Genomic DNA, 14,735 nt, shown 5'->3' on the forward strand with positions numbered 1-14,735 from the left:
TTGCCTCCATCCCCACGTAGGATCCACGACTACACGGGGAAAGGGCCTACTTTTCAACCGAGTGCGCGGATATCGGGTTCTGATTAGGTTCCTCTCTACGTGAGTGAATGTTCGGCAGCGAAGAGCCCGGCAATACTGACAAGTTGGACAACTCGGTCCTTTGCCGCCGAATGTGGGACCAACTCCTCAGGCTGGTGTGATTCTCTCGTATTAGAAGGTCCAAGGTAGGGTAGTGTCGGCAAGCCCGCTTGCTGAAAGCATTTAGGGGTTGGAGGTCACGCATTGCTGGTGTAACAGCCGTGCCAAGTGGGAATGAGGTGACAGGAAGCAGTAGCGACGACCGGACCCCGTCAGTAGGCAAACTCAAATCCAAGGCCGACACCCGTCTCATACGAGGTTGTCTTGACACGTAATGAACAGGCAATAATCAAGCAAGTTCGACTCACCTAAAATCGCCAGACATAGGAAGAAACAATCTATGAGATGTCCGTATCTAACGCTATCACAAGACGCGCTCAGCGCACACCCACATACATAAGCACACGTATGACGGGTGGCGAGCAGCATAACTAAAACGGATGTACATGGAAAAATGATGCGGGAAAAGGAGATAATTGACGCCCATGAGGACATATGTTTTGGAACCAGCCCTGAAAGACCACAAGTAGATTCGTACATCGTGTTCCGTCATCTCTCTTGAGACCGTGCCGTGCCGTGCCCCACTGGATGGGATCTCAGAATCCCGGGACGTCGTGTGCGTGCTTGTGTGGACAGGCAGACGTCGTCTCGAGTATTACAGCATCAACCCACCCAACCCCTCGTCCCCTGCATCCCCCATCGTTACAACACCCTCGGGACGTTGCCTTCGCATTACTCGACGGAGACCCAGATGCTCTGCCACGTGGGGCTCGTGCGGGTCCAAGCCTCCTCGTTCAACGTTCCATTCCCCACCGCCGAACATGCCGTTGCTCACTCAAACCCCAGGCTTAGAAGGTCGAGGACTGGGTCTTGGAGTCAATATATCGGAATCGCTCGCGCTCCTTGCGGTCCTTGAGCAGGCAGGCCGTAGCCAGGATGAGCACGCCGTCGATACCGGCCATACCGAACACGGCCGTGAAGATGTTGTCGATGAAGACGTTGGCGAAACTGCTCAGCGGGCCAGCGCAGCCCCTCATCAGGGAAGCGGCCGCGGGGGACGGACACGTCGGGTCGGTGACGAATGCGGGTGAGGTGCTGTTGAAGAAGCCACAGCACGCGAACTATGCCACACGTTAGTCAACTGGACTGCTCAACGGCGTACCATTGTACAAGGGAGGGTTTCCCGTACAGTTGTTTGCATCAAGTCCTGGACGCGGGGTGCCTGTGCGTTCCACAATGGGGATAACGTTTCTTTCGTCCGTAGCGTGAGAATCCATAGGTACAGTCCCAGAATGACCGAGAAGACAGCGTTGACAACGAGCATATATCCCGAGAGCTTTAGCCAGCCGCGGGTGGGCATGGCAATAGCAGGCAGCGTAAACGCAAATGTGACGAACACTAACACGCCATTCACGATGCCAGCTGCGGAACGTTAGCTGTGAAGCCCTTGCCTTTCCGAAGTTCCTGCATTTGTCTCCCGAGTGACTGTCTGCACAGTCACACCGTCCTGTCCTCCCCTTCCTCGGTGGGAGCAAGAGCGTACCTGTTAACGGGAACTCCTGGTACAGGAGGTTCCTGACGGCCTGCCCGCCTTCAGTCGGTGTCTCGAACATGAAGTTCTGGACAATGACCGAGAAGCCGACGAGGATGGCACCGGTGGCGACGAATAGAAAGTCGGCAGCCACATAGGCGCCGAGGACTTTGTTGACCATCTTTGTCGTCGATGTTGTTGCGTTGAGCAGCCTGGGTCAACGGGATAGTCGGCCGCCCTTCAACCGCTACCAAACCAATCCGTACTGTCGGTGTTCCTGGCTCTTTCTGTGGTGGTTTTCCTCTGCTCCAAAAGATGACGACCTGCGTCTAGTGTCGGAATCGTTATCGTGAAGTGATCGTCGCCGTGAAAAGAATGCTCGGCGGTATAATCGTCCTGCGCTTCCTCCCACCGGTGGCGAAATACGAAAAAGAAGGTATGATGGAAGGGAATATGCCCAATTACTAAAAGTATACAACAGGGAGAGAAAGAGGGAAGATTTGCACAGACGACGTGGCGTCAGGCGAAGACGAATCGAACCAACGGGAGACCGGCCCCTTGGGAACAGCAATGCAAGCGCTTTGAATCGAACGAAGCCAAAACAGACTTTGAAGGGACGAAGAAGAAAAAGGGGGCAGAGACACTCGTCACTACCAGAAAGACGAGCAGAAACGCAGCGGAAACGCTACCTGGCCAGGGGACTCTGCCCACACCAGCACGCTACGCACGCCACCATTCAATTCGTGCACGCAGAACGGGCTTGCAACCGGCCCACAGTCTCGAGACGGGCGCTGCTGCGGCGTGTTCGAGGTTTGTGCTGCGGTCGGCGGCCGTGAGACTAGGCATGGTGGTGATCCGCGTCGTGAGGCAGTTGCGGTTTCAGCGTTGCCGTGAGGCGCCTGGAGTGGTTTGGGATGAAGCGTGCAGGGGCCACATGCTGCCACCCCACGGCCGCAGCCGCGCAGGCGGCGCTGGGAGATGCTTGGAAACGAGCCCAATCAGGGACGGGTGATCTCCAGGAATCATTCGATGAAATCTAAACTTGGGACCGTCCGGGTTTGGACAAGAGCAGTGGGAGGGCTTGCAGAGCTCAGAACCCAAGACCTGGAGGGCCGTCTGATTACGTATGTCCCTGTGCGTGTCTGTTTTGGAATCGAGGTTGTCCTGGGTGTTCTGGTCTTGGTGCTCTAGCCCTGGTTGTTCCGGCCCTGGCGCTCTGGCCTTGGTGCTCTGGTGCTCTCTGGCTGCCTGGGTGCCCACATCCCCTCACCACCCCCCATCACATGCAGACATGACGGGGGCCCAGTTCCTTGGTGTGGAGCACCTGGGCAGACGGTGCAGCGGGTGGTGCAGCGAGAGCGAACGCCAACCACCCCTAGGCGCCCCATAGGCCGCCCAAGCACCCCAGGAGGTCTGGAGGGCTAGAGCGGACCATGGCCGAATTGCTTGCAGCTGTCAACCTTTCCACTTCTGGGCCGTGACCCATTCGGGCATGACTCTCCCTCAGCCTTGCCCTTCAGAAACAGGTCAAGATCGCCCGTGTTTGCGTCCCAGAATGGGCCTGTTCTCGATTCATCGTAGATTACCCGCATTTCAACCCTCTCTGCTTGCCTCTTCGGTCATGGTGACCCGAGCTTAATACAGGAACAGGAATGGCAGCGGTCAGCCCAATCCCCAATCCTACCCACCTCCCTCCTCGCCCCCTACTGGTACTGTCTGCCACAAGCTCACACGCACCCGTCCGCCGCACCCGTCGCCGCACCCGCTGTCATTAACTGTTTCCGGGCAGGGCGCTCTGGACGACCCCCACGGCTTTAGAGGCCAGTCTATTCTGGGCCAGCCGCCTCAACGACACCGACGGGCGCACGTCCGAACGACTCAGCTCGCTGGCGCGCCCGGCGAGTTGAGATGGCCTCGAAACCGGAGTACTGTAATGGCCACCGAGGGGCAAAGATGGGCTGAGGATGAGGGCGGCTTCCGCGTAAACTCACCCCTTTGAGGGACCTTGGGATGATTCATGAAGTCACAGCCTTGCCTCAAAGCGACCCAGGGACGAGACGAGACGACGCGTCCAAAAGGGGCCAATATAGCCTCGCTCTCTTGCCCGCAGCGAGGTAGCCCGTAATATCCGCTCGCTCGACGTTGGGTATGCCCTTCCAGCGTCCTGCTAGCGTCGGCAGACATCGGCAGACATGATTAACACACAAAGTCTGTCTGCGCAGTACTGGCAGAGTCTATTATGCCGGATGGCAAAGGACTGCCTGGCAGGATGTGCAACTCGGGCTTCTTGGCGGCATCTGGCCGGTGTCTTTTGGATGCTGACACCCGTCGGTTCCAAGGTTACTGGCAGGATAGAGGGAACCCTGGACGGCAAGAGAAGCCGTCCGTGACCTTCTGTGCTGTGGCCAAATGAGCGAGTGTCTTGTACACAGTAGAATCATTGGTAGCACGGAGGCCGATCAGATCTCCTCTCGCAGGGCCAGAGCCCAAGATCAACAGATCAAATGCATCCCACGAGCATCTCCATGCACTCATCGATGCCGCCTCCACCGTTGTGAATTGCCAAGGCCACAATCACCCAACTTATCACACGCCATGGCCAGCGACCCGAACTCCCGAGGGGGACAGACTGCGCAGATTCATGGCGATGGAAATGAAATGGCCATCTCCGCCTGCAAGAGGGGATCGTTCAATTAGTGCAGCGCGCTAGTAACAGGTGGCAGGGACCGGGCCAGGAGAAGCCGGCCAATCATTAGCGGTGGTTGGGCACTTGGCGGTCTTCTTCAGGAAACTGCCCGCCTTTCCGTTTTCAGCTTCCGACCTTTCCCGTTGCGACAGTTGAGAGCCTGCCCCCATCTGTGCTGAAGTCACTACCCAGCGCCGTCGACTGCACCTGCCGTCCGTCTCCTGACGAAGTACCTGCCCTCAAGGTGAGTGGATGATTGAACGGGCTCTTGGGCGATTGAGTGAGTGAATGGGAATGAATGAGTAAATGAATGAAAGAATGGTCGTCGTGCCTAACACACTCTTCCCAGCAAAGTTTTCGACCTTTCCCATTTCGGAGACACTTCGTCCTTTTCAGCCCACCTGCACCCACAGCAAAGCAATCACACACAACCAGGCGAGCAAGCAAGCATCGTCGCCTACCCAGACCTGCCATCTTGGACCGACCTAGGTTAGCCACTGTTTTGCGGACCCAGCCGAGAGAAAGAAAAACCAAGCCCCGTCCCTGGACAGCTGCAACAGCCCGGAAAGCACACCAGCACCGAAAAGGAAAGAGGACAAACGAAACCACCGATCGGCGCCTTTCCCTAGCAGCAGCACGACCGACCAGGCCGTCGCCGTCCAGGGAAGCTCAGTGAGCCCTAGAGGCACACCACGACCCAACCGAAGCGAATGCGGCTGCAGCGGTCGAGACCTAGAGAGACTCGGACCCAGGGAGATTTGATACGAGTCGGCCATCACTAGGCACGAGACAGCAACCAAGGTCAGTCAGTGCTCCCCTGGCCTCAAATCACAACCACACCGTTTTGCACTTGACGACGGGCAGGCGGACTGCTTGCAAGCGCGTCTCGACGCCCGCCCACTGTTCTGCGAGCAATTCATTCAGTCAACCATTTCTTCATACATCCTCTCGCTCCTCGCTCCTCGCTCCTCTCTCTCCCGTAATCTTCTGGGCACAAACAAATATTGCGCTGCATGCACTCACTGCAGGCTCGCTCATCTCAAATCACAATCAAATCACCGATTTGGAAGTAATCTTCCGGCTCATCGATCCTGCTCCTCGCCTGTGCCGCGTCTGCCCTCTGGGCCTCGGCTCTAAGGCTGGACCTGGACCAGGAGCCAGTGCTCTCCCCCAATCGGTGGCAGTACCCTCCCCCATCCCCGTACCCATCCGCATCCCCATGCCAAATCCCCATCTTTTCTTTCGTCCGCGGACCGCAGCCCACATGCACGCCCGGCGTCTGGACCCGGGCGAGTTGTGGCCGGGTTCCAGAGAAGTGCCTGGGCCACAGGCCATCCATCCGCCCATCCACTGCCTGCCAGCCCGCCTGCCCGCCAGCAATTCATTTGGTTCTGGAGTTCCATCCTTGATACGGACCTGCGATCCTACGATCCACCTGCAGACCGGACACCTGGAACAGGCACCAATACATACATCCATCCATGCCTTCCGAAGCTACGATACATGCGTGCGTGCCTACGCGCATACGTACATACGTACATACATACCTGGGTACATACGTACATACGTGCACACAGACACTCGGGCACACACAACACACCACACGCACATACAGTACACACCTCTTCCATGCCCAGCGAACAAGACCAACGTCATCATGCCCTGTTCTGGAATGCAAGGCCACCCGTCCAGGCCGTCGGATCAGCAACGGGAAGAGCTGGGTTTTACGGGCTCACGCCGGTGGGGTGCCTGAGTGAGACCTCCTCGCCTCGTCGCACGGCTCAGGATCCTCATCCCCAATCACACGCCATCAACAAAGGCTCAATCAAAGCCCCCGCTTTTGCACTACCCCTGGCAAGTCGCACCGGATCGCCCACCCACACTCAAGAGGTTGGGTTCCCTGGCACCCTGGTCCCCCAATCTCTCCAGCGAGTCGGACAGACTGCGTCGGCTCCGTCTGCAATCTCCAATCTGCACGCTGCAGGCTCGCACGCAGCATGATCCTGGACGGCCTGCGCCTGTTGCACGCCCTGTCGCTGTCAGCGCCTGCCACAGCCTGTCACGACCCGTCGACAGAAGGCGCCTGTCCTCGTTTGACCAGTTCACAACGTCTTGACAGCGCGTGGGGCAGCTTCGACTACCACCGCCGCTGTGCACGCTGCACGCAGCACGCTCCCACGCTCCCACGCGGTGCGGAATCCGAGGGTCTGGTCGACCTTCAGATCAAACCTCGCCGAACACAGATCACGTTCGTGTGGTGGCCAATCCCGTGTCAAAGCCCGCCCCGCGGCCGTGGCAGGCTTCCCCCAGCCCAGTGGTTCCGCGCTGGAAAAGCTCCGCTCTGGCACGAGGAAAGGGAACCAGAGCCCTCACCCAGAATCGTCCCATTGTGGCCGTCCAAGCCCATCGAGATTCCTTCAAGTGTCGGGTGATCAATCACCAACCGTTTTCAATAGTTTCGGCCCCTACATCACCACCTGCATCAGTCTGATGAGTGAGATGCGTGAGAGATGCGCCCGCACACCCAGTTTGCTGGAGACCGTCATCCAAGTGGTCCCGGCCCATGTCGCCCTGTGGAGCCCCTTCTCGGCCCCCTCCCTAGCTGTGCGGAACAAGTGCATTGTGGGAGACGAGGCACATCGGAGTCTGGGACGCCTAGAGCCATCTTGCTCCTGGTGCGGCCCGTCCTCTTTTGCTGCTTGTGCCTTGCACCGGCGAGTGCCCTGTTGCAGCCGAAATGGTGCTCTGCAATGCTTGTTACCGCCATTCGCACAGGGTCCCACCGAACACATCATGGACAAGTGCAGAGGTCCCAGTCATCACCACTCGGTCAGTCAGTGCAAGGGGAAGCTGGAAAAGCAAAAGACGACCCACCGTTCTCCATCACCAGGAGCAGTCCCCACCGCGCTTGTTGTCCGGCGCTGGTCCCCGTCAGCATGGCATGGGCAGCGGCTTGCATGTTGCAGGGGAAAGCGCTCGCACTGGGCGCTTCCCGGTCATCTCCCATCCCTATCATCCCCACACTCACCGCAATTGCTCGCTCTCATTTGCTGCATTGTCTCCACCACGGTATCTCTCCATACCCCGTGGGTCGATGTCGTTAGCAAAATCCATTGCCTCTGCTCCGACCACAGCTTCATCTCGGTGCACTGTCCGGCCGCTATGGGGACCAGAGGCTGGTATGTGAGAACCCTATTTGCTGACAATCAGTGTAGAAACAAACACAATCCTTCGTACTTCGTACCAAAACGTTACCCTGCGCAATCTTCGGGAGCTAAGGCTACTGCACAACGTTCCGCCGGGTCACGTACGACAGAGTCAGTGACATTTGACCCCCCTTCCGAGCTTCGCTGGTGTGCCGAACAACGTGCAAGGAGAGCTTGTATCAGGGCATCGGAGCACCCTGGATCCAGAGGTAAGGAAACATTCGTCCCATCTCCCTAGAAACCTGCCAGAAACATTCCAGTGCATTGCTACTGTTGCACCCACTTCTCTGCGCAAGACCCTCGATCGAAAGTCGACCGAAACGCCCCCCAAAGCCCGACATTAGCGCTGTTCGGCTCGCGACAGTGTCAACTGTGCACCCACCCCAAGTGTCCCCCTCTCTCCCCTTCACGTGCCCCCTTGCCCCGGCTCCTCATATCACAGCGCACTGTATCGCCTCGTCGAACGGGTGGTATTGGGACATTAGCTGCAGGCGGTGCCGCTGCTAGCTGCGGCCCTGGTGTTTTCCATTGTTTCCCACCTTCCCACCTTCGGCCAAGCAACCCTCCCGTCTGAGCACTAAGCATACCCCTCGACGGTCCAAGAGACGCCACCCCCCCCATCTACTTTCCAGCCTTTCCTGCCCTTTAACTCTATGGCCGTGGCCCGCCGTCCGTGTGCTACTACCTGGCTATCCTCTTTTCAATCATTCGGCAGCCCTCCAAGCCTGATCAGTCGACGCTCCAGGAACTGACAATCTGTCGGCTTCTCTACAGGGAATTGCGAAGCCCAATACGTACCCGAGTCCTTCAGATTCAGGCGAACACACTATTTTTCGATCCTGAGTCGTTCTTGAGGTCGCGTTCACTCCGTCCCGCACCAATCCACAGCGTTCGGTTACCTTGCGTCCATTCTGGGGATCTGGCCACTCCAAGCGCGGTGTCATTACTCGCCTGGACAACGTACCCGCCTAAGACCTGGAAGCCCCCAATTGTCAGACAAAGCAAATAAAAATTGATTCCTCGCTTCCCTTCCCGGGCACACCAGACTCGATCCAGCGCAGTGCCCAACCAGGTTTCTGCGACAATCAATCAACAGAGCCTCCTCCGCTCAACGCCAGATCAAGTATAGGCAATCGGCACCACACTCAAAACAGCATCTCCACCATCTTGCCTTTTTAAGCTTTTTGGTGATACAATTCAAGACAATGGCCGACATCACCGATCAACACGACCAGACCTCACCCACCGAGCTCGAAGATCATGCCGGAAATGGCGCTTCTGAGACTCGCGGTGTCAAACGCCCACGCCCGTCTGCCGCCGACGATGACGACGACGACGACGAGAAGGGTGGTCGCGAGCGACGTAAGATCGAGATTAAGTTCATCGCCGACAAGTCGCGCCGGCACATCACCTTTTCGAAGCGCAAGGCCGGTATCATGAAGAAGGTGAGCACAACACATCCAACAGGCGATTATTGACAAGAGCGGGCTGGATCGGTGCAGACATACTAGCTATGATGTTTCTGGCGATGGCCTCGTACTAACCGTAATTCGCAAAACAGGCTTACGAGTTGTCCGTTCTCACCGGTACACAAGTGTTACTGCTCGTCGTGTCGGAGACAGGCCTCGTCTACACGTTCACAACGCCGAAGCTTCAGCCGCTCGTCACCAAGGCTGAGGGCAAGAACCTGATCCAGGTAAGTGCTGCACAGTGTTGCACGACCTCCTTGACCTGGCGCCATACTAATTCCATTTGCGCAGGCCTGTCTGAACGCGCCGGAGCCCAGCCAGGGCAACGAAAATGGGGTCGATGACTCCAACCAAGTCGACTCACCCGAAGAGCCACCCAACCACATGCAGCAGCAACAAGGCCGTTCGATGCCTCAAAACCCTCACATGCCTCCCGGTTACATGCCCAACGTCGGACCCATGGATCCATCGTCGGCACTCGCATACCAGGGCTACGTCCAGCGCGGAGGACCGCAGTACGCGATTCCACCTCAAGCGGGCATGCCGCAGCACGCCCAACATCAGTCATAGTTCCCGGTGCATCGCCTCGACCAGTACGAATCGAAAATAACTCGCGCGTTGATACCCGAATAAACTGAATCAGGGGGTGTCCATACCCATGGACACTCTCACTATTCGAGACCGCTGGGGTCTTGAGGCGTTCTTCGGTTTTATTGCTCGCCAACACCACCAACTTTCTTGTTCCATGTCTCCCGTTCATGGGTGGTGTCTCGTCTTTTCTTTAACTTGGCCCTCGTGACACGGGGAATCAGCCAGTGGTAATGCCCGGGCTCGTCTTGTGTGTGCGAAGACGCATCACACCAGCCAGCTCTTTTCATTTTCCTTGCTCACGCGCGTGCGAGGCATGTCGTGAGCGACTATACACGCATGCATGCCTGCTGCGCGGCATCCAGGCGTGGCGGATGAGGCTGGAACCGTTGGCGAACGGTTGTCGTGCGCTCTTCGCATCTGCCTGGTAGAATGCGGCGTGGCAGCATAAACGTGTTCTGCCGTTCGATCCTTTTGCCCAACCATCTTCATGCCAGCGGATCACCGTTTTGGCCATAATCCACGAAACTGCGAGAATGAGCAAAGGTCGAGATCTCAACTTGACTATGAGCATGAACGATGGATGGAAACGATGCACCCCACCGGTGATTACGAAACGGGAAGCAATATCTGCGAACACGTGGATCACACGAAGCGATGCCTTCCGACGGTCCCTGTCTTATCGCATCTGTCATAAGGCGGCTAGTTCTAGACGTGGCAGGCTGTTCTTGGTCGGTGTGAATTAAGAACAGACTGGATTTCTCATGATTTCAGCGATTGAGATGAAGGGAGAAGGAAGCTGCAAGGAGAAAAAGAAAACAATAGCTAAGCAAACCTGTATGATAGTAGTTGAATCGAGTCCTTCATAGACACCCATATATGCGTCGGCCAAAACATTAATTCAATCGTTAACCATTCTACTCAGACACACGGGGCGAGGACACTTACTTGTATAAGTATACATACAATTAATAACATGTACAAGTGGCGAGTTCAAGCTTTTTGAGGCTGGCTGAACCGTCTGCAGCTTGAGACACTTAGCCCCGGGCCAAGTGACCGTTTCCGGGGAGTTGGAGTTTTTCTCCAGGCATACGGCTACTTTCTTCTCTCGGTAAAAGCAACGAAGGGGAGGAAAAGCCAAATTGAATTTCATGCCGGGTCGGGGGAGGGAACGGGGATGCACGAGGTTTGTTGTCGAAAGAACGGTGGTAGGGGAGGAGTGGCTTTTCTCTGATTCCCAACAGGGTAACTTACACGGACGAACTGCCACTTTACCCAGATTGGGATGCGAGCCCCATTGAACCCATCCGTCCATCCGTGTCAGCCCTGTTGATCCCCAGTACCCCCATGTTATGAAACTGCGGAAACTGGGATATAGGGCAGTGACACGTTTTCGAGGCCGGTGTCGAGGACATTCTTATTAAGCCTCGTTTCTTTCCCACGTGATGTTTTTGGTGAAGGCGGTCGGAATTGACCAAAATTGTCACGTGGCTGGCAGTGGCCCCCTTTCTTTTCTGTCACTATGCTCCAAGTGCCGGTGACAACGCTGCCCATTTGTGAGCACAGAAAAGCTTTTGGGAAGAGTGGACATGAGCGCAACCGCAACTTGGCCCATCTCTGTTGCGCAGCATGATGCAGTGGCTGGTTCCTCTCTGAGCCTCTCGCTCTCTGTGTCCCTGTGCGCGGAAGCACAACAGGCCCGCCGCATCAGGAGGTGCTCGACCGACGGTTGGGATCGATCGATCCCCTCGGGAGGGTGATGCGAGGCCCCTTAGGCTGTTCTCCTGCGGACCGGTTACCATACCCGTGATTGGGATTTTGGGGATGTTTATTTTGATTTGAACTTGCGACTCAGATCCTTCAGATCATTCGATCTTCTTGGTGGTTCCTCCCCTCCAACCCTCCGGGCCTTTCCGATCTGGGGTTTCTTCCCAGGCATGGGACGATGATTCATGGGGAAGGTCTGCTGGTGCCGGGTTTCGGCTCGTGTTTGCCGTATGCGTACGCGGGCCGGTCGAGGCCATGACCGCGCTAGGTAGATATTGTGTCACTGCCTGCCTGCTAGGTTGAAAAGGCTGCCTCCATGGCTGTGGGTTATCCAGATGCGTGAGAAACCATGTGAGATGTTTGTCTTTGAATGAGTGAAAGTTTTGAGGTAGTGTACCCGGAATTCCATTCTGATGGCCAGCCTCCGTGGATGGGCAGGTTACGAGTGTCATTGAAAATAGCCGCTCTTAACTCATGAGTTTGGGAGGTAGAAACAGAGTCTCTGTGAAAGTGATGAAGGGTGGCATGTGTTTTGTGTGTCTAAGGTTCCTTGGGGCAGGTGGAGCTTTTAAGGCTGCTAGTATGTGTAGAGTACCCAGGCCAGGGAGTCAACTAACCTGGAAACAGTAGTAATTACTCATGAAATAAAAGTTCAGCCATTAATTGAAAGTAACTGGTATGTATCTTCTGCGTACCTCCTCAAGCCCTTCTGTGTACCTCCCCAGGCCTCATCGATGGTAGTCATCGTGGCTACGAGCCGTGCAGTTCCCGACGGTCGAGGATAAAGCTTAGACCTAACACAGTCCGCCGTGGGCAAGTACGGATCGCCCTTCTCCCTTCTTGCACTTTTGGCTGCTGGTGCGGTTTACGCGCCCATGAGGTAGGACCGTCTTATAGTCCATCAATCCTTCATGGTCTCGTGTCCTGGGAAGCGTGGTGCTAGGCACCGTAATGCAAGTCACGCCGAGTGGTTTCGGTTGGCCGGCCGGGCTGAGACGGCGCCCCGGCTATTGAAATAAGGTTGACACCCCCGGGGTGTCTCTTCACACTGTTGGCGCCAACGGCTTGCGCCTCCGGCTTGCGCCTCCAGGGCCTTGGTGCCTGACGTGTCAGGTTCACGATACTTCGCCGGCCCACGTGGTGTAAGTGTTCTCAACATTTAGTTGCCGTGATAGAGGTTCGTAGGGCAGCACGGTGAGCCCGCTGTCCCATGGCCCCTTGAACCGGTCAAGATAGGCGATTCTCAACGGCCCGTCCACGTTTTTGGCTACGGCCAGATCCCCATGCGTCCCTGACCAAAGGTATGTATCAACGATCTGGCACTAGCGAGATCGGTCCCAGAGCCCCCATCCGCTGCCCCGGGCCGTTGAGTCCCATCGCAAGCCTGGGCACGACCAGCCAGCTCGTAGCCCTCGCGCCGCCACTTGAGCGACTCTTCGAATAGTCAGTCAGACCTCCTGCAACGCATAGCCAGAGAGCCACTCGGCTTTCCGACAGATTGGGGGGCCTTGCCCAGCGAGATGCACGCCAAGACCTGGCCACAGCCACCACGATGCGAGACCAGCCCAGGCGACTTTACTCATTATAGCCGAGATCTCATCCCAAGGTGGTTGTGCGGCTTGACTGGCCGATATGAGCGCAGGAAGTCGAGCCCTTATCGAGCGCCAAGATGCTCTCTTTGGGTAAAGGCACCGGCACAAGAGCAGCCCACCCTTTCCCGCAGCAACGTGGGATCACTGAGTACATCGGCGTATAGCTTGTTTTCTTGCACTGCAAGTTGCCTCATGCTCTAGGGGCGGAAGGCCGTCAGCAGACATGGCTTTGGCTCTAGCCTTCATCCCACGTCGACTGCAAAGAGGGAAGCGGAAGTTTCTTCTGGTGAGGAGTGGAGCCCGTGGTAAGGTCTCTCGAGTTCTGGGCAGCGTGGCGCGCCGCAGGAGGTCGCAGCATCTTTCTGGAGACATCATACATTTTGGGGGGGAAAGAAGAAAGAAAAAGAAAAGCAAGAAGGTTGTAGAGTTGCGTAGACTGCTGATGGTTTGTAGTTGGTTCGGCATGGAGTTAAAACTGGTGCGGGACTTGAGTTCCCGAATTGGCTGAGATAAGCGGTTTCATCAGCAGAACCACTGCAAGCTGCTGCAGCAGCAGCAGGGGTCCAAAGCTTGGTTCGTGGGTCCGGTTCATGGGCGAGGCGGGCGAGTGGGCCCCCCCCCCCCCATCACGACGGGCAGGTTAGTTGAGCACGTTTCTGATCTTAGCGGCCGCGCGAGTCGCTGGTACAAGGTGGCCGACGAGCGTACTATCACGACCAACAAATGACAGGCAGACGAGGACGAGCCTACATGTAGTCAATAGGGCAAAGCAGTCGACACAAGCACAAGTTGTGTCAACAATCGTTCAATCATTTATTTACGATGTCATGAGATCATATTCTCCAATATTATCCGCCGACTTAAACCACATCGAAGCGCCGCAGTCGAACCCTTGTGTGTTCGAGGTGTGCCGAGTCATCTAGTGCCGGTGCCTCCCGCGGTGCTGTGTCGAGACTGTGATCCTCGAGCCGCCCCGTCGTCAAGAGACATAATCTGGTGTGATAGCTGTCGTAGGTGCCGTCTTGCATTGTACGATGTGACATTTGTGCTATGTACCACCCCCTGTCCAGCAGTGGATTCGCTCAGTGCTCCGCCATGACCGCATAGCGCCCGGCAGCAAGGCTTCCGAGGAACGTGCCACCGAGGACAGAGAGGAAGTAGCCGAGATTCATCGTCATGATAGCCAACATGCTGAGATGAGGGTCAGCGACGCGGTGTCTTGGCGAGGCAGAAGATGGAGACTTACAGCAGGTACCCAACACCAGCAATAATAGTATCGATGACGGCCCTGATGGGGTCAACCGAGAACCTCCACGGGCGAGCGTGAGTGTGCTTCTTCTTGACGACCATGACCTCCTCCTCGACGCCGTTGGCAGAGAGCATCATGTTGTCCTTGAGGCTGTTGCGGGCGAGGTCATCGGGCATGGTGCGGCGGCCATTGACGACGACATAGCGGCGGTTGAGCTCCTGATCCAACCAGCGGCTCTCCTGGATGGCCTTGAGGGCAAAGAGGCTGCGGAAGATTACGGCCAGCATGATGAGGAAGATGCAGGTCGCGGCGTAGGTGCCGGCGTTGGAGGGCGTCCACATCTCCGAGTATAGCGTAGTGGCGATGTCGTTGTGGAAGGCGACCATCATGGTGGCCATCATCGTGGACGAGTTGCTCATGTCCATGCCGTCCATGCCTGTCATGCCTGTCATGCCTGCCATGGAGGCTGCGGCTTCCACCTCGTCGCCGTGTCGTGGGAAGATGGCCAT

General features: G+C 56.7%; 3 protein-coding genes across 3 annotated transcripts; 1 reads left to right on the forward strand and 2 right to left on the reverse strand.

The window, feature by feature from the left end:
* Window positions 1–986: 986 nt before the first annotated feature.
* Window positions 987–1,850, reverse strand: INS49_001464 (uncharacterized protein; the record flags this gene model as incomplete). The annotated part of the gene is made up of 3 exons (XM_043162291.1): window positions 987–1,259; window positions 1,328–1,560; window positions 1,682–1,850. The coding sequence occupies 3 exons, from the start codon at window positions 1,848–1,850 to the stop codon at window positions 987–989; spliced, it is 675 nt and encodes a 224-aa protein (XP_043030797.1).
* A 6,916-nt stretch (window positions 1,851–8,766) lies between these two features.
* Window positions 8,767–9,600, forward strand: INS49_001465 (uncharacterized protein; the record flags this gene model as incomplete). The annotated part of the gene is made up of 3 exons (XM_043162292.1): window positions 8,767–9,006; window positions 9,123–9,257; window positions 9,322–9,600. 3 exons carry the CDS (start codon window positions 8,767–8,769, stop codon window positions 9,598–9,600), a joined length of 654 nt encoding a protein of 217 aa, XP_043030798.1.
* Window positions 9,601–14,059: 4,459 nt separating this feature from the next.
* Window positions 14,060–14,735, reverse strand: INS49_001466 (uncharacterized protein; the record flags this gene model as incomplete). The annotated part of the gene is made up of 2 exons (XM_043162293.1): window positions 14,060–14,168; window positions 14,224–14,735. The coding sequence occupies 2 exons, from the start codon at window positions 14,733–14,735 to the stop codon at window positions 14,060–14,062; spliced, it is 621 nt and encodes a 206-aa protein (XP_043030799.1).

Source organism: Diaporthe citri, assembly GCF_014595645.1.
Source record: "Diaporthe citri strain NFHF-8-4 chromosome Unknown scaffold_1, whole genome shotgun sequence".
Classification (NCBI taxonomy): Eukaryota; Fungi; Ascomycota; class Sordariomycetes; order Diaporthales; family Diaporthaceae; genus Diaporthe; species Diaporthe citri.